Raw genomic sequence first — 19,804 nt, forward strand, 5'->3', positions numbered from 1 at the left:
AAAGCGAGAAAACACCTGCTCCCACACCTGATCACAGTTAAGGTTGTGGTGGCTGAATGATTGTCGCGACATTAATCTACAAGGGACTTGGTGCGAAGTGTGGAAGTGGTGCAAATCTTGCACCCGGCTTTTTCTTCCTTTCTATTCCAATACATGAAATGTATTTCAAATCAGGTTTAAATTTTAACGTGTGTTTCATGGATGTGCATTTTGTACATAGGGCACAAAAAGAGTTTTGAAGGCAGAAGCCTGAAAGGCACATTTACACTCATTTTCTGAGACTTTCCGTTAGAAGTGGTTGCTTGAACATGCGTTGCCAAAGGAATGGAAACAGCTTCAGGCATGTTTAGGTCCAGTAATTTTCAAAACACGCATGATAGAGGGTTACTGGGGCTGGAGATGTTCCCATATCCTGAAACGGACCTTTTAGACCTTTTGAAGTGGTCTTGCTACGTTTCCAATAGGACTGAACTCCAGTTCGCTCTGAGATTCCTCAGTCTGAACACAACCTGTCCTCGGAGCGGAACAACTGGACCAAAATGGCCACCGTAGCCGGTGGTCACATGATGCAAACCGATTAGGAATGAAGAAACCGGTGAGCAGTGGACAAATTTAAAGCAACAATTGTCATTTTATCAAACAGAAAAAAAGGTCCAACTCCTGAACTGTTAGATTGTTTTTTTTAGCACAGCTTAAAATGCTTCCTACATGCTTTTCTGAGTCTCGTTATGCGGCACGCGCCCAACAGGTGCCGCCGTGAGTTCATCCTAAGAGCTACCTAGTAGTTCGTTTAACAGAATTCTCTTAAAAATCAATGCCGTAACACCACAAGGAGGAGACACAGGAAATCATTGAAATGTGGTCGTGTATAACAACTTTTAGCGTGATACACATTGGTTCTCTTGTTGAGCCTGACGTTGATACAGACGTTCAAAATTGGTCATTGAAGTATAAAGTTTGAATGAACTCACCGGACAAGGATTCCAAAGAGCAGGACTTCCATAACTTCCACCTTTAGTTGTTTTGCTCCGCCCTCGTAATTCCTGGCCAATGAGTGAAGAGATCTTTAGTTGCATTGTTTTGTTTACAACAGGAAAGTCCGCCTGACAGCAGTCTGAATACAGGTCAAGCACAGGTTTCAGGAATTAGTCCGGACCAAATGATTTTCCCAGTCCAAAAACACCCTTAGATAGTCCTGTCTGGCAATTTAGGACCGTTATGGTCCTAAATTGTGGACAGCAACATCAAATGGAAACTGAACACAGAAACTAAGTAAGACATTCCATTAAAATTCCCAGCAAGTAGAAATGAGAGTGACGACCAGCCTTTTTTCTGGTCTTCACTAGTTGCTCTCCCCCAAATAACTCCTGAGTGTGGGTAGTGTGTTGCCCGCTGAAATGTTGTTGGATCTGCTTAATTGATGGCTAATGAGGCTCGGATGAGATCAGCTACAGAACGTGAGGTCTTGCTGAGCTACAGGAGAGCAGACATCACAGCCAAACCCCAACTGTCATGAACCAGCAACACAAGGACAGCTGCTGAAACGAGATGGGACCACAAAGAGAGAGGCGAAACACATCACGTCACCCACAGTGACCCACCGAGCAGGTACGTGTCGGATGAGAAAGATGAGCAACGAGAAGAATAAATCAAACATCGTTTGTTTATTCCAGGTAAAATGAAAGCCGTGTCAGTTTTGGCACATGCTGACGGTGTGGTGAGGTGATGGGGAAGCATCCAAAACTTCCATGTTTCATCTCAGCCGTGCAGATGAAATCATGACATTTCAGTACACTTACATGAATTTTCTGGATACATGGAAAATGCATAAATTCATTTTACTGTAATTCCCTTTACATGTTTCTTCAGTTTCACAATAATCATGAGAGTTCAGGGACCACGATCACCAGAAGAAATCATGTGGGGTTCCGTTGTGATGTTTACATTACAGAATGTGTCCATAGATTCCCGGCTTTGTTTAGCACTTGCTTCTGCTGCCTCCTGTGGGTCAGAAACTTTGGATGTGTTATGCTCCGAAGCTCACTGATCGCAGTTTGTGCGTCGTCTTCTTGCAGGTCTTTCGCTGCACAGGTAGCAGATCATGCACCAAACACTGTGCTCCGGGGAGATCTGCATCCCACCGTTGCTCCGAGAAGCCCTGAGAGCGCTGGAGCCTGCCACACAGGGAAAGAAACACATCTGGGAAACTGGATTAACTGAAGACGGTTCAAGCTCGATGGATACATAGACAGATAATGCAATCAAAAACATTTCTAAAAAAAGTCTCAATTTCTTATTCAAATGTGTACTCTGGTGATGATTTTAGAGCAATGAAATCATTGGGAACTATTTGACATTGTTATATTTTTAATATCACAATGACGAATTCTTGTTTTTCTTTTTTTTTCTTTTTCTTTTTTTTTAAACTTGTCCTGTCCAACAGCTAGGCAGGCAGATGAGAGCTGAGGGCCTCTTGTGTTGGACATATTTTACTTTAACAAGAGGGGTTATTAATCTTCTGACAAACCAAAGGTATGTCTGAATAAACCCCTTTTGTAATTGAGGCCAAACTTTATTAATTTCAACCATGTTTGGAAATCTTTGGTGTTGGACCGGACGGAAAAGGAAAGAAGGGAAGAAGAGAGAGGGATGTTAGAGAGGGGGGGTGATAGTGAGAGGGGGGGTAAGACCATGAAGCAGCATAGAGCAGACAGGTTTACTGGTTGTTTATCATTACGGTACGGTTCAAATGTAGTACAAAAAGGGAGGGGCCTGTCCACACACACACTCAGATGTTATCAACACACCTGCTAGCAGCAAAAATGTCCACATGTCAACATGTACACAAAACAGATAGTGTTCACAAATGCATACCTATGCCTTTAAACAAACTAGTGTGAAATCTTTCATTCATTCAATCATGCAAACTATTAGTGCAAAGGTGAGCTAACACCTGTGCTCAGGTGAGTGTTTATGTTCTTCTAAAATGGATGGTGGAATGTGAAAAGAAGGAGGAGGAGCGCCCAGCCACCCCCACACCCAGACCCCCGCCGCAACAGCAGCGGCAGCCGGAATCCCCCCAACGCCACACGGGAACAGGCAGGGAACAACCGCCCCCGGGCGACCAAGACCGCCACCCAGGCCAGGGCCAGCAGGACCGCCGCGAGGCCCCCAGAGCCAGTGAGCAGGGAGGCGCGGAGGGAAAGAGAGCGCCGCCCCAGCCCAACCAGGAAAGCAGCCCCCCCCCGCGCCGGGAGAGCCCAACGCAGGGCCCCACCGGAGAAGGACGCCCACAGCCCCAGACGAGGACCCCACCACCACCCAGGAGTTCCGGGCACCCCCCCGCCCCAACCCCAGGTACGAGCCAGGACCCCCCAAGGGAAACCCGCTCCGCACTCCAGGCAGCCACCCACCCGGCCCACGGTTGGTCCAGGGAGGAGCAAGGCAGGGGCCCGCCGCCCCCCCCAGGAGGGGGGAACCCCGGGGGAAAAAGGGGGCCCACAAGGGGTGTTGTAAATATGGCCCGACCAGGCTCGGCCACTGTTGGAAGTTTGGCGGGGCCCAGCGCTCAGGGGCAAGGACCAGGACCCACCCCCCAGGGACACGAACACCCCCGGCTCAGGTGTAATGTGAACCCCCCCACCGCGCGGAGAGAGCGCCGCCGGGCCCAGGAAGCCGGCACCCAGGGGACACGGCCGCCGTCGCCAAGGGGCCCGCACCCCCCACCAGGGAAGGGGTAGGGGACAGATGGACCCAGGTCCCACCTTCCTTGCAAAATGTGTGTGCGTGTATGTGTGTTTGACAGGGTGTGTGTGTGCATGTGTGTGTGTTTATGTTGGAATGTATATATTGAAGGGGGAGGGGTGTGTGTATTAAGGGGGGTGCAGTTAAAATTGGCGAGTAGGGCACTAAGGGGACATCTCCTGATTACTCACAGTGATGTCCCCTCACCCTCCCCACCAAGGGGCCCTAAATGTCTAAGGTGCGGTTAAAATTGGCGGGTAGGGTGCTAGGAGGACATCTGCTGCTTGCTGGCAGTGATGTCCAAGCACCCCCCCTGCCAAAGACCCTTCATGTCTAAGGTGCAAATAAAACCGAAAGAGGGGGGGCCCACTCCATACGGCAACCATAGGAGGGGGGCCACTGCCAAGTAGCTCCCCCCCAAGGCGCATCGCAGGCTAGACCCCCCACCCCCTCACCCTAATATGAGGTTTTATGAGGAAGGGGGTAAGTTGGGGACAGCTGGTAGACTGTCCCCCGGTGGTCAAACAGCTGTCCCCCGCCCCCCTCCAGCAAGGGGGCCAGGCCCACCCAGCCCAGGGGCCCCACCCCCGGAGGCGCCGACACCCCAGGCCCGGCACCACCCACCCCACACAGAGAGAGAGGAGCCAGAAAGCGTCGCCCCCCCCCCGGAGCAAGCCCAGGCCCCCACCCCCAAACGCCGGCCCTAGAAGAGCTCTGGTCAGGCCTTGATGGGACCGAGGGAGCCAAACGGCAGAGGCAACCACCGATTGCCTCAGCGGAGACCCCGACCCGTCAGCCCCCCCGCCCCGTACCCATAATGGGCCCCCCCTCTCCCCCAGAACGGCCCCCCACAGGACAGGGCCTACAAGCCCCCCACCCCAGACCCCGCAGCCGAAGCGGATGACACCCAGAGCAACCGGGGGTCCCGAGAGGGTTGTCCCGTCCCGTCCCAGAGCCAGGGAAGGGCCGATCCCAGCCCCAGGCGCAGATGGGCAGCCCGTCCAGCGCCGCTGCCCCCCCCCCCCCCCGAGCAGGGCCCCCCGCCAACCCCCCCCAGCACAGGCAAAGGGACCACCCCCCCAAGCCAAGCCAGACCACCACCCCACCCCCCCACCACGCACCCCCACACCCTAGCCCAGAGGACCACGCAGAGCCCCAGCCCGCCCCACCCAGGCACCGGACCCGACCCCCCGACAAACGGAGCCCCCACCGCCCCCGCCAGGCACCGGAGGCCCCGACCCCCACCCCAAACCACGGCAGAAGGGCAAGGAGCAACGACGACCAGGCCCCCCCAACCCCTAAGTCATGGAGTTAGCTATGGGAGACCAGAGAGACCGAATTCTTTCAAAGTTACTTGAACTTTGGGCTGACATTTTTTCCAAGCTGATATGATCAAACAGCAGATTTCTGTGTTGACTTATGTTTATATTTTTCTTGTATTTCCAATTTATTAAAATGGTTTTTTTGGCAATACAAAGAGTTATGAAAATGATAGATGCTAATCCTTCTTCTATATCGATGGCACTCATGTCACCAAGCACACAAAGTGACGGTGAGGCAGTGATTGAAACCTTAAGCCAGACTGATAAATCGGCACATACCTGCTGCCAGAGAGCCTGGACAGGTGTGCAGAACCACAGTGCGTGCATGTAGCTGTCGGGTAGATTACTATCACAGTGCTCGCAAATGTCTGAGTTACTGAGACCCATCTTGAACATCCTCTGTCCAGTGTAGAAAATTCTTGTTTTTCTAAACAATCCCAGAATGATTCAAGGACAAAAGAGATAACCAACTAAAGTTTGGTTAGTGTTAACTTCTGGAATGTAAAAATGTAAAGAATTAAGTAAAATAGTCAATTAAGGCATTATAAGAGTGTGATTATATAAACTCACAACCTCCCACTGCTTTACAAGCAAGTAATTTAACTGTTTTTGACAAATTTGAGATTTAATGGATTCAATGTGTTGCATGTATGAGTACATGTTTAAGGGTAGTTTAAGGAAGTTACCCTTTTTTTGTCAATTTCATATTTTCATATTTTTAGACTTTTGACCCTTGTTATAAAAAATAAAAGTGACTTGATCTCAATTTGTAATTTGTGCAGGAAAAAATGAATAAATCTGGTTATGATTAAAAATATCAATTACATGTGTGTGTGGATGTATATGTTTCTCTTTTACTTTTACACTGTTTTATTTTCCAATTAAATGATAACTAATCGTTTTAAGTTAAATATTTCTTTGTATAGATATTTTTTATGTGACTTTTGCAGTGTTTTGTGTTTAGATTGCTTAAAATAAATCCATTCCAATCCAAAAGTTACAAAGTTAAAAGTTTAGTTCCTACCCAAGGGGACACATTCTTGGGGAAGAGAAACTTAATTCCATGTTGCATCTGTTGGAATTGTGACAATGAAGTGCTGTGTGAGTTGGTGGAAATGTGCTGTTTGGTCTAAGCTGTGGATGAGTGAAAGCAGCTTTTGGTCCAAAAACGCTTCAGGCGTTCAGCTAATGGGATGTAACAAAAGCCTGCTGAGCTGTGACAATTAAGTCCTATTTTTAAATGAATAGAATCTGGAAAAAAAGCTAAAGATACAATTTAAAATGAGTCATGTAAATGCTCGACCTTCAATATTCTCTGCAAGAGAGTTTGCCAATGTCTGGATGACGCAGACTCACTATTACCATAGTTTCCATTGAAACTTTTTTTTTTACTTGTCCTATCCAACAGCTGAGCAAACGGATGAGAGCTTAAGGCCTCCTGTGCTGGACAGATTTTACTGTTACAACAGGGGGTTATGGATCTTCTGACACACAAGGTGTCTATTTGAATAAACCCCTTTGTAATTTAGGCTAAACTTTATATATATTTTTATTGATTATATTTGTTACTTGCTACATATATTGTTGGACCAGATGGAAAAGAAGAAGAGGGATGTTAGAGAAGGGTAGGGGCACAAAAGAGAGGGAGAAAAAAGGGGGGTTAAGGAAATAGGAGGATGATTTTAGAAAGGGGGGGGGGTAAATAGTAGTCTTAAAGGGGCGGGGCCTGTCTACACACACAACATACCTGTTGGCTCCAAAAATATTTGCATACAAGCATGTCAACATGTCCACAATACAACTACAGTTTTAGTAGACAGAGGAAATCCGCCCACAGGGCAATCACGTCCACCAGCCAGGCCAGGGCCAGCAGGGCCGCCTCAGGGGCCCCCAATACCAGAGAGTAGGGAAGCACAGTGGCACAGAGAGTGCAAACTCCAGCCAGACCAGAAAAATAGCCCCTCTGCCAAGCCTGGGGGCCCAGGGCGGGGCCCCACCCTGGGAAAGCACCCCCAGCCCCAGACGAGCAGCCCACCACCACACAGGGGTTTTGAATGTTTCAATGGACATTTAGGGCCCCTTGGTGGGAAAGTGCTTGGAAGATTTGAAATAATTTAAGGGAGTTACCCTTTTTTTAAGTCAATTTCATCTTTTCATATTTTTAGACTTTTGACCCTTTTTATAAAACATAAAAGTGAAAAAAATAACAAAATGTATCATCCAGAATTGAGTTTTTTAAACAGTTTCAGGTTCATTGTGGATTTATTGTGTAATGAAATGAAACATTGTGTTAATAAAGAAACTGGGATTGTACCAAATGAATAGATGGCAAGCATTGTCACAGAAAACAGTTTCAAAGATACATTATTAGATACCTGGAAAAGTTGCAGAAAAAAAATGAGTTCAAAGGAGTGCCAGATAATTATCGGTTAAAACTTTTAAAAGTTGAAATTTGGGGAAAAAATGGATTGCTCTAAAATTCACCAACGTAAATTAAGTATAAAAATGCCAGTGTCCAAAGAAAAACAACAATTTTGAAAGCAAAGCAGCTTCCTTTAATGCAAAGATGTAAAAAGAAATGGAGACTTTCTCAAGCCTCATTCTTGCAACTCCTTTCTTTTTATTTTTAACTGTGCACAGCTTGTTTGGACTAACCACGAGGACAGCTATGTAAACTAAATTAAAACCATATCTGCCCTCAGCACAAATCCAGGCCTTACCAAGGACAAAGTATGCAGCTGCGCTGAGGGAGAGGAGGATGAGGAAGATGGTGCCCAAACCCAGATCTCCGCTTCCACAGGCATTGGGACAAGCGCAGGGGCTGTCCACCCAGACGAGCAGGGGCCCCCCTGCAACCAGGCTCTCCTTTTGTACGATGGAGGAGGACCGACTAGGGTCGCAGTGATAATGCACCACCGTCGCTGCCTGCGGCCTGCGGGCTGGAGCAGGAGAGGGGACGGTTCACTTTATGAGGAAATGACCACAACTCCATTTAGATTGTGTTTACTAGCTCACCGAAGTATGTGACGGACAGCGTCTTCTGAGTGTGGTTGTAATGAAATTCATTGCCTTCGTGTGTCCCATAGTTGATGTATCTGCTGAGCCCCTGATGCCTTCCAAACCAGTACAGGGGAAGGAGTCTGATAAAAGATTCACTCTTTCCCAGATTCATTGAAAATTATCACAATAATCAAAACATTATTTAGAAAACCAATTCAGCTCAAAACTAAATTCAGGCCTTAACCCTGGAGAACCCACAGGGTCACATTTGTCTGCAGTGGTTTTTAATTTCAGGGTTGTTGTTTTTTTTATTGTAATCTTTTATATTTTTTCTTTTTTATATTTTAATTTTTGGTCCCTCATTATTTTTTGGGTTACTGTTAAGTGATGCTATCCAAAATAACAAACAATTCCAAAAATCGTCAAATTAACTCTATAAGCCCTGAGGAAAATTGTTTTTGGGTTTTCCAATGTTAATGTGATGTTGTAAAACTGAGGTACAAACCACTAAAAAAAAGGAAAACTTTGTGGCAAACAACATTGAACTGCCGGAGACACAGAGGAAGTCCGTGTGTGGAGATGCCCTCTAGCGGTAGAGTTCAAACACTGCAAGGTTTTTCAAGAAAAAAACCAGGGCAAAAATGTGTCATTATGTACAAATAACTGTTCGCATTTATATTGGTTTAGATTATAGGACAAGCTGATAAAAAAGAAAGCAAATGCAGGTACATAGGGTGATTAGTTATGGAGCAAAACAAGAGCCACTAGTTTTAAACTCAAACACCTTATCTTTAATCCCATTCAAATGTTTCTTTAGTCTTTTATTGTTTATCATATAAATCCAGCTGTTGCAATACAAATAAAACTTAATCCAAGAATAAACTCATATAACCACAATTTTTAAATCTTAACAGATTTTCATCAAACCAAAGCACTCAAAACCCTCTTATATACCGGTATTTATCACCTCATGGTGTTTAAAACAGAACACTAAATGGAGCCTTCTCCACTTGAGGAGGATCGATTTGTTTTTCTAAATTCATTTCTTTTCACCACGCCAATGACAAAAGTGAAAATAAAAGAAATTGATGAATTAAAAATAACAAACATTGTGTAAATAGCTGCCTTTTTATGAAACTACTCTTTTCTGAGCACTTTTGTAGATTAAAATGACCACAGCTGGTTGTAAACATGATGGCACATGAAGATGCTTTTACTGGGAATTAAAATTTACATTATTATGACGTTCTCATAAAGAAAGTTGCATCAGTTGGACGAATACATGTGATCATATAAAGAACAGGAAAAACTAGGCCTGGAATTATCTCATCGAAGTTCTTATTTCGCTTTGTTTGTCAGTTTATCAATACGTTTTGGGATAAGGAATAACTAGAATTCGCATAATTTATAAGTGTGTGTAAATGTGTGCGTTTTTCTTTTAACTTATTTATTTTCTGATTTCCGGTTTAATATATATATCTATGTATAGATGTTTGTCTCTCTTGTTTATGTTTCTTGTTTTGATTGATGGAAAATGTCAAATCAAACCAAATCAAATCTCATTAAGGAATAACTTTTAATTTGCTTTCACTGAGATGAATGTGAACACACAGCAAAGCCCCAAACTAGCAAACCTTCCTTCTTTCTCTGCAGAGTTCAGCAGCAGACCTGCTGATCCTAATCAAACAATAAAGAACATTTGATGGACAGAAGCAGACTCTCTGCCCTTTGACTCCTGTTGAAGCTCTAAAACGGTTTCCTCTGCAGGTTTTTCTACTTTCATCTATGGTTCATGTTTAAAGCCACACAAACATCACTCCATCTCTTTTGATATGGAACGGATAAAAGATGGAGTTTTAGAAAAAACCATGTCAAAAATCCTCAAATGCCTGCAACACAACATATAAGAATTTTATTTATTTATTTATTTTTCATTCTAGGAACGGTTTTAAAGTTTATGGAAATGTTCATCTTTTTGTTTTTTGCCTTAATTTGTCCGATTAAACCTTTTTAATTCAGTGGCTGCAGAAATTCTGCTGTTCACCTTTTTGTTTACAACTCTTCTCAAATTGGCACTTAACCAAATGTGTACACCCCAAAATAAGTCCACTAATGCAGCTCTCCCCTTAGCAAAAAGTCGTACACTTGAAGTTTATTTCATTAAGTTGAGTATAAGTATGGAAAGTCAAATATAGACCCTGTTCATGTGCACTAACTCAACTTCAGACTAAATCGGAAGATTTTAAGTCTACAACATATAGATGATATTTAAAAAGTAAACTTCAAGCAGATATACTTAAATAGACTACTTTTTGCTAAGGGTCAGCATGAGTCCCCGTGGGTTGGCATCTGTACCTGACAATGAGGCATGCCGCTACGGCGGTGCAGTCGCTGAAGGTCGTGACCTCTGGCTCCGAGAAGTGCTGGCAAGGGCTGAAAGAAAAGAAGGTCTCTGTGCCGGCCGACACGTCGTCTGCTGGCACGGGCCTCAAACGCTCCAGGAAACCGTCCGCATCTCCCACGGCTTTCAAGTTGATCACTCCGCTGCCGTCCTTCATGATGCACTTGCAGCTGTTGACTTTGAAGCAGCCCGGCTCGTCTTCGGAACTCGGGACAGGGGAGGGAGACGAGGAGGACATGGCAGAGCAGAGCCATAGCGGGAAAAACAGGGCTGCCCGGGGGCCCATAGTGGCTGCAGAGGATGGGCTGAGATGACCTGAGAGCAGCTGACAGTACAGTGACAATGGAGAAGTAATTAGAGCCAAAGTGACCGTTGTTCCAGGCGTTCCCCTGTTCAAACTCCAGAGCCTCTGAAGCTTCAGGGTATTTGCTGAACATAAGAACACACTGACCCAGTTTGTTGGTGGATCGCTCTTTCAGCTGATGCTTGTATGATGGGCTGGAGGTTAGAAGCTGTTCAGAGTTGAACAAACAATCCAAATTTGGTCAACGACAGAGTGAAAAGAGAGAAATGCTTTTTTTTTTTAAAGAATTTGTGCCTTTGATGGCACTTATGTGTGAATTGTCTTCAGGGTTTATTTTTACCGTGACAGATGTTTTATGATTTGGCGTTTGGCCAGGGTCACTGCACTGGGACAGCAGGAATATGAATTCATACTTTCAGGCCTGAAGTGCAAATCCCTTCAACAAATCACAAAAACGTTTTAAAGATTACAACAACTAAAAAATCACAAAAAAATAAACAGTAATACATTTTAATTCAATTCAATTCAATTTTATTTGTATAGCCCAAAATCACAACAACAGTCGTCTCGATGGGCTCCGAAGTAAAACATGAACTCAAAAGGATCACGAATACAAAGAGTTCAATAGAAAAATACTAAAATGAACTAACAAACTGACTAAGCTATACTGGCATCCCTGCCCTTAGACCCCCCTTCGCGGTAAGGAAAAACTCCTAAAAAACCGGATTCCGGAAAAACGAAGAAACCTCAGGGGTGCCCACATGAAGGAGGGATCCTCCCCCAGGATGGACAGGCGATTTACCAGAACTCTTAGAGAAGAATTATCTTATCTAAATCTACAACTACATATATAAAGTCCAGCAGACGAGCTTCATCCAGCTGTGGTTGGGGGGACACTCAGGGACGCGAGTCGAGCCGGAGACAGGAACCACAGCCAGGTGTAGGAGCAGGAGCAGAGACGAGGTACTCGGTCAGGTACAGAGCAGAGACGAGCCAGAGATGAGCCAGAGGCAGGATCCACAGCCAGGTGTAGGAGCAGGAGCAAAGGCGAGGTAAACGGTCAGGAACTGGAGCACGGATGAGCCAACTGGAGTCTGGAAGCACTCCCACTCCCCAGGAGGGGAGAGGAAAAGAGGGACAATACATGAATCGCACTGCACCAAACAGAGGCATGGAGAACTAAATGATAAATTATGATCAAGAATAGAGAAGAGAGGAAGGGTAGAAGTAGATGAGAAAAGAGGACAGAACCCCGGAGCACCATAGTTACCCCAGCTTCAACTTCTAGCAGCCTTTTAAAACAAATAGTTATTGTTATTAAGTTTAATTTAAACACATTAACATTAAGTTAAATAATCTCTGAATACTAACTAGTCTGACAATAAGCCTGTCCAAAGAGGAATGTTTTCAGTCTAACTTTGAATGTAGAAACTGAGTCGGCCTCTCTTACATGAGCTGGGAGTTTATTCCATAAGACAGGAGCTTGGTGGCTAAACGCTCTACCTCCAACCGTACTTTTACTAATTCTAGGAACCACAAGCAGTCCTGCATTTTGCGAGCGAAGTGTTCTCATTGGTTGGTAAGGGACTATGAGGTCCTTAATATAGGACGGGGCCATTCCATATAAGGCCTTATAGGTTAACAGGAGGATCTTGAACTTGATTCTGGAATCAACTGGGAGCCAATGGAGTGAAACTAACATAGGAGTGATGTGATCTCTTCTGCTGGTTCCAGCTAACAATCTAGCTGCTGCGTTCTGAACAGGCTGGAGACTTCTTAAGGAACTCTTAGGACACGCTGCTAACAAGGAGTTACAGTAATCCAGCCTCGACGTAACAAATGCATGGATGAGTTTTTCAGCATCACTCTTAGAAAGAATATTTCTGATCTTAGCAATATTCCGCAGGTAAAAAAAGGCAGTTCTGCACGCCTGAGATATGTGAGCCTTAAATGATAAATCCTGGTCAAGTAAAACCCCAAGGTTTCTAACTGTGGAATTGGGGGCTATACTTATGCCATCCAGGGAGACTATCTGATCAGACAGAGCATCTCTGAGGTTTTTAGGTCCAAGTATAATGACCTCAGTTTTTTCTGGGTTCAAGGGGAGGTAATTAATTGTCATCCAGGTCTTGATGTCACTGATGCAGGCGTTCAGTTTCTCTATATTGTCATTCTGGTCAGGTTTCATGGATGAATACCACTGCGCATCGTCAGCATAACAATGAAAATTAATGCTGTGTTTCCTGATTATGTTTCCTAGGGGTAGCATATACAGCGTAAACAGGATCGGTCCCAAGACTGAGCCCTGTGGGACTCCATAGTTGACTCGAGTGCACTGAGAGGAATGGCCATTTACATTAACGAACTGATACCTATCAGACAGATAGGATTTAAACCACTGGAGAGCAGATCCTCTGATCCATATGTCCTGCTCTAATCTATGGAGTAAAATACTGTGGTCGATAGTGTCAAAGGCTGCACTGAGGTCCAACAGGACCAGAATAGAAAGTAGTCCCTTTTCTGAAAACAAAACAAAATTCCAGATACCTAAACGTTAAAAAGGCTAAACAAAGCCAACATTTCAGAAAAAAAAATGAAATGTTAAAAAACGAAACACAATAAGAAACCAAAAAAGGAACTTCGCTGATTGGGCGACAAGTTTCGGTTTTTATCATTTCATTTTGTTTTCAGTAAATAGTTTTTGTTTCACACTTTTAAAACGGAAACCAGAATAGGTGGGTACTACGGAACTTCGATATCAATCAGAAAAGTAAATAATCAGTTTCTGTCAAACTTTGTCAGCTTCTGTTGGGTTTTATACCTGTGATGCAAACAAAAAGACATCCAATCACAAGCTCGCTTCTCCCAAATGGGGTCAGTAGAAATTGCTGAAGGTGAACCACAGTGACGGATGTGCGCTGCGTTCACTGAAGATATAACCCTTGTTATTCACAGCACCCCAAACAATTCCTAAACAAAACGGATCCAAATCGGCAGGTTTTAATGTTTGAAACTGACATTTTGTTTTTGACTTAACTAAAAAAAACCCATTAACAGTATTTTAACAGAACAACCTGTTGTGGGCATTAATAGTTGTAAATGACAAATTAAAAATACCTAGATTTTTTCCATGGAGGTAAGAGAATTTGACTGTCGACAGTTCATTATTTTGTTCCGATTGGTGGACAATGACAGGTTTCTAATGACGCATATCACATCAGTTTCGAGGGAAGACGCCAGAAGAAACTTTAGCTCCTGGTTGTGATGCCGCAAGTAGAAAATCCATTGACCTTGAACTGCCCACGAACCAAAAATAATGAGGTGTGCACCTGTTGGAACTGAAAGTCCAACAAGGACCAGAGAAATGGTTGGTGGCAAATGACCTTTGACCTCCCACGACTTCCAAAGACCATAATGCTGAGAAGAAAAGTTTTTGTGTTGTAATGGCTGAATTCGTTTCATGGACTTGAGGCATTTTCTGTTTTTTTCACTGTTCTGTAAAGAAATGCGAGCACGCCACTTTTCAAAACGGCCTTTATTGTCAACAGGAAGAGCCGTTAGGCTTTGACTGCAAATTTGCGCATTGAGTAGAGGAGATCTTTCCTCTGCTGCTTCTTCGTGCGCAGACCCTCCTCATGCTTGTTGAGCCGGCGGCGCAGCGCTCTGGTCTTCCTGGGTCTCAGATCCAGAGGTTTGTACTTCTTGCCCTGTGGGAAACATTCAAAAGGGCAAAATTATTCAACTGAAGCCTCGTTTTTATCAACACAACGCATTTGAATTATTCTGAGCTTTGTGGAGCAGATTAGTCAAACACTGATGATTGTCAGCAGGATGCAAGTGTGGCTTTTACACTCTTCCAGGAGGACAACAATGACCAGTGAGATGACCTGACGGATCAGTGACCTGTTCTAACTCATGAGGATGTCACAGCAGCTTTCATTCAGTTGATGCAGTTCTGGAAGTTTCTACTGAGTGCCTTCCTATCTTGCTGGACTAATCAGCTCTTTAAGGGGATAAGTGACACCTAGTTCCTGTGTTTGGACGACAGAGCAGCTGAACCTGAACCGTTAAGGGCACAGTGGGATTGGGATGTTTGGTCCACCTGAAAACCCGTCTCAGAACCGGTCGGGTCACAACAGTATTTGACCAAAACGTACGGCCCTTATGGTAGATGTGATGACACCGGCCCCTGGACTTCAGATCAACATCAGAGTGCTGTAAGCTCCAGCCATGATGGATCTTTTCAGCCAATAGGAGTTAATGTTTCCCTCCAGCTGTTTTGGTGCACAGCTGCGTTCACATCAGGTATGTGACCCGCATTCTTGGTGTTCACACCGGACAATTCTCTTTTTCTACCATTTACTTATGCATGTCAGCCATTTACAGTCGGAAGAGGCTTTGTGCGAACTATCAAAGCGGTAGAAATCTTGCTCCGGGCTTTTTCCTTCACAGCTCCCTTCCACCACATCAACGACTGGGCGTTCTATTATTCTGGCCCAACACAAACCGCAATCATTTTCTCCTCCATGCAACACTACCCAATACGATTGGTCAAAGTTGTCCCTGGTTTAATCTTTAAAGTGTGTATATGTGTGTTTACATAGACCCTCATTGAAAGCGGCTGCTTGACTGTGCGCCGCAGAGGGCGGTGGACGCGTAGCATAAGATAACCCGTCGGCTCAGCCCAGCGGGTGTGCAGTGAGTAGACCCCTCTGTTCATTTCACAGTAGGACCGCCCTGTGAATTCTGTTAGAGGGGCAGGGAATGCTAATAATTTTCACACTTTCCTTTGGTTAGTTGCACACTGCGCTCTTAGGAGAGTTCAAATGTCTGGAAAATCAGAAAAATCTGTTGGTCCAGATCAAATCCTGAACCTTTCCTTTCCTTTTCCAGACTAAAGCTTGTACACAAAACAATGTGACCAAAGATCCCTTTACTCATTGGTCAGGGAGTGCGAGGACGGGGCAAAGCAGCAAGAGGCAGAAATTAAGGAAGTCCTGTGCTTTTAGGCTCAACAGCGTCAGGCTCAACACATTTTTAGTCAGGTGGAGACGTACCGGCAAGAAGACAGCTAAGAAGGTTCGCTGATGAGTGTTCATGACAAAAAGATTGTCAGGAAACAGTGAGAAGCAATTTGTCCCGCGTTAAAAGTTGTTTCACTATATCACATTTTAATGAGCTGCCGTGTCTCCTCGTTGTGGTGTTGTTGCATTGCTGTAACCCTTGTGCTATCGTAGGCACTTTAACATTGGGAGTTGGGTCATCTAGACCCACTAAACAGTGCTCTGAACCTTTTTTCTTCAACGATTTGTGATCTTCACTGGTGTCCATGAAATCTTTCCACCTTTATCATGGTAGGGAGAACACGTCAATGTAAGGGTGGGGTCATCTTGACCCCATAGGATAGCACAAGGGTTAAGACAATTCTGTTAAGGAACTACTAGGTAGCTTTTAGGATGACGTCACAGTGGTGCCTGTAGTGTGTGTGCTGCGTAACGAGACAAAAGTAAAAAGCATTTTCAGCAGTGTTAAAACATTCTAACAAATAGACAGTTTTTTTTCTCTGTTTGATAACACGACAATCACTGTTTTATATTTGTCCGCGGCTCATCTGTTGCTTCAGCCCTACTCTGCTTTAGTCGGCTACTCTTGGTCCAGTTATTCCGCTCCGGGGGACGGATTGTATTCAGACGGAGGAATCTCAGAGAGAACTAGAGCTCAGTCCGATTGGAAACTAACCGAGGCCATGACGGAAGGTGGGTCAGAGAGCGGTTCCTGGCACCTGCTTGGGTACATCAAGACTGAAAATTTGTTTTGGATTATTGGTGGTTCACTTTAAGCGTACCAAATGTGTTCAGTCTGAAAACGGCCTCAGTCGTGCAGTACTCAAAAAGAAAAAAGAAGAGAGTCCTGCTCGCCCTTTATACAGCTTCGCACTAAGCGTTTAACCACCAAACGTTTACCTGATTTTTTAATCATTTAGATTAGTGGATAGGTTTTTCCCCCCGAACATTTCTATGCATCGCGTTGACTTCGTTGATCGCCCCCCCTCTGCCCGGTTACATTCACCACTGTAAGTTTATCATATTAGGTTTAAGGGCTGTCATCTGGACTGGAAGTTTTCTGACTCCGCCCCCACGAGCGCATATAAACCAGCTTTTTTATCGGCTATTTCAGACTTGACAAGGCCTTTTGGATAAGATGGTGAAACAGCTTCTAATTTTAAAAACCAAGTCCAGATGACAACCTTTAAACCCACTACTATGATAGAGTCAACCTGGATGAATGACTCTTCGTGGACACCGTGAATGACACAGGGCAGCAGTTTAGTTCAGGTGGTAGAGCAGGTCGTCTAACAACCAAAGGTTTGTCGGATCAATCCCCGCTCTCCCCAGCCAGCTGTCGCCCCCCGAGCGCAGATAGTCTGCAGCTCACCGCTCCCCCCAGGGGATGGGTCAAAATGCAGAGAAGAATTTCCACATTGTGACAAAGTATCAATTATAATTATTAGTTAATCAAAAGCCTCCATGCATTCAAACGCTAAAAGTTTAAACTCAAGCCAGACTCTTTTCACTTTTTCTGATCTGCACCAGAGTCCGGGTGAGCTTCCACTCTCTGAAAACAAAGACCATCAAAGACCACAGTTGGCAGCGGTTTTGGGAGGGATCTCACCTTATAGAATTTCCTCAGGTTCTCCTTCTGTGTTTGGTTGATGACAGTCAGGACTCTGGCAATGGATTTACGCACAACGCGACTTTGAAGAAAAGAAAAGGTTGAAAATGAAAAGTTACGCTTTAGAAAACATCTTAGCAAGACAGTTGAATGTGACTTTACGAAGAATTATCACTTTAAATTAGGAAGGAAAATCTTTGGGCTGAAACTATAGTCATTTAGTTTCACAACGTTTAAGATTCAATACAATGATGTTCAAACAAATTATTTGTTTTTAGCTCAATTTAAAACCTTAATAGTTTAAGAAAAAGTAATTGAAAGTAAAATATTGGCATATTTTACTTTCAAACTATAAGTTGATCAATATTAAAAATAAATATTCACAATTTTTAAAGACCCACTCTGATGAAAATGATGTTTTTGGCATTTATTTTTTAATGACGGAGAACATTTATTACAAAAATTCAAGCTTAAAATAGCATTTCTGAGTATTTCTGTATTCAAATTGTTGTGAATTGGGAGCATATGAAAAATCAAGCCATTTTAAATAAAATAAAAATAAGAAAAGATCGCATTCGTGACTGAAATAAAACGCTGTGCATCTTTGTTTCATCGTCTGAGCTGCCATCTGGATCTAAACTGTATGGCTGATAGCTCCAATAATGCTCGCTATTTTGTTGTACCGCTAATGTTAGTTTGCTGAGGGGCTGTAAGCCAAAAAAATGCACTAAACAGCTCAGTTGTTGGGAAAAGGCGGCAGCGTTGCTTCCAAACGGTCCTGCCTACAACTCACGAAAATTTCTCATAAATTACTGCTTCTCTGCAAAAAAGAGAAAAACAAGTCCGTGAAAATAAAGTTTTTTGATTTAGCCTTAAAATGGCATAATCATAATTAAAATATGTTTACAAAAGATCAAAAGACGCTCAGAGTGGGTATTTAAACAATGTGTGAGCCTATGCCACTTACTTTTTCCCCCCATAATTTTCTTTTAACAAGAAAAATCTGGGGAAATTTTTTCTTTTCTTTCATTTTGTTGACCTTATAAGTTACTACTGAGGGTTGCTGGACATTTTTGAACATTTTGAGAAGACTGGAGAAAGGCTAGATGTTAAAGAGCAAATCGTCAGACCTAAAAAAACAGATTCAGGTAAGCTTTAGTTGCCAATTATCAACTCTAATTCGTTCACTAGGAGTCCATGATTCTTGAAGTAAACTATAAAGATTTCCGGAGTGGAACCATCATTAATAAATACAACGATTCAAAACCTCGTGGTACGTGTCAAGCACAGGTGATTACATTTTGGAGAGCTTGGAAGCGGCTCCTCCGGTCACTTTGGCCACACGCAGCTGGGACAGTTCATTCTTCAGATCGTCCAGCTGTTTCAGCAGCTCTTCCTTCTTCTTGCCCCGCAGATCTCTTGCCTTAATTTTGGCCTGGACGAGGACATAGGTGGGAGCAGGTCACTGTGCATGTCCGACTTAGGATCGCTAACACATTAACGCTAGTTCACGCTAAGCTAACACAGCGCGTCAACAAACAGCAGCTTTTGTCAATTATTCAACCAATCAAGTTAGTTTTTTTCTGAAACTTCCATAGGCGTTACATTAATAAAAAGTTAACTGTGTATGTAAACGAAGCTAGACAACAGAATGGGCTACTTTGTTCTGTAAGGACTAGCTAACATCTCAGCACAGGCGTCGTTCCGCCATAGCGCTCCGTTTCTATTAGTATTTTCCAAACTCTTGTAGTGAATAATCCATCGTCGCCTATACGAACTCAAACCCAATAACCTAAAGCACCTATAGAATGCATTTTCTGTCAGTTAAATGCGTGCTGAGAGGGGAAAAATGTCGTTAAGGGCCGAGTGCTCTCTTTACCCACCATGTTCCTCGTCGCCGCTCCGTTGGAAAGGCCGGACACACCGCGTGCTCGAAAAAAGTAGCTTCCGGAGGATGCGCCGCTCTCTCTGAAATACACACAGCGCCCCTTGTGGCGGGTAAGGAGTACAACCACATCAAAACCAAATCAGTCCTTCGCTTTTGACCCCGTCATCTCATGATAAAACATGAATCTAATCACACAATTATGACCCGAGCATACAGAAGGACCATTGTTTAAACGGAACGACGCGAAGAAGCTTAAAACAAAGGAAAAAGACCCATAAGAGACAAACTCAGAGGGCCAAAACACACTCTGCATGATGTACCTGTAGTGGTTTCTGCAAAGATTATTGTTATTATTATTACTATTGCTCTCCATTTTTGATTTTTGTTACACTAGTAATGTTAGATTGGGGTGGAAGGGGCTACAAGCTAGCCGGAGAGCATGTAAACAAAAAGCTCAGTTATGGGTGATGGGA

The 19,804-nt window shown here is 44.0% G+C and overlaps 2 protein-coding genes across 2 annotated transcripts; both read right to left on the minus strand.

Moving 5' to 3' along the window:
- Positions 1 to 1,649: 1,649 nt before the first annotated feature.
- LOC101166637 lies at positions 1,650 to 11,219 on the minus strand. The gene is made up of 4 exons (XM_004072788.4): positions 10,422 to 11,219; positions 8,082 to 8,179; positions 7,787 to 8,005; positions 1,650 to 2,174 (listed from the first exon to the last, which is right to left on the minus strand). Exons 1-4 carry the CDS (start codon positions 10,751 to 10,753, stop codon positions 2,041 to 2,043), a joined length of 783 nt encoding a protein of 260 aa, XP_004072836.1. The 5' UTR covers positions 10,754 to 11,219; the 3' UTR covers positions 1,650 to 2,040.
- A 3,068-nt stretch (positions 11,220 to 14,287) lies between these two features.
- On the minus strand, positions 14,288 to 19,448 carry rpl35 (ribosomal protein L35). The gene is made up of 4 exons (XM_004072789.4): positions 19,327 to 19,448; positions 18,742 to 18,878; positions 17,444 to 17,525; positions 14,288 to 14,478 (listed from the first exon to the last, which is right to left on the minus strand). Exons 1-4 carry the CDS (start codon positions 19,327 to 19,329, stop codon positions 14,329 to 14,331), a joined length of 372 nt encoding a protein of 123 aa, XP_004072837.1. The 5' UTR covers positions 19,330 to 19,448; the 3' UTR covers positions 14,288 to 14,328.
- Between the last annotated feature and the right edge of the window lie 356 nt (positions 19,449 to 19,804).

Source organism: Oryzias latipes, chromosome 9 (assembly GCF_002234675.1).
Source record: "Oryzias latipes chromosome 9, ASM223467v1".
In the NCBI taxonomy this organism is placed as follows: Eukaryota; Metazoa; Chordata; class Actinopteri; order Beloniformes; family Adrianichthyidae; genus Oryzias; species Oryzias latipes.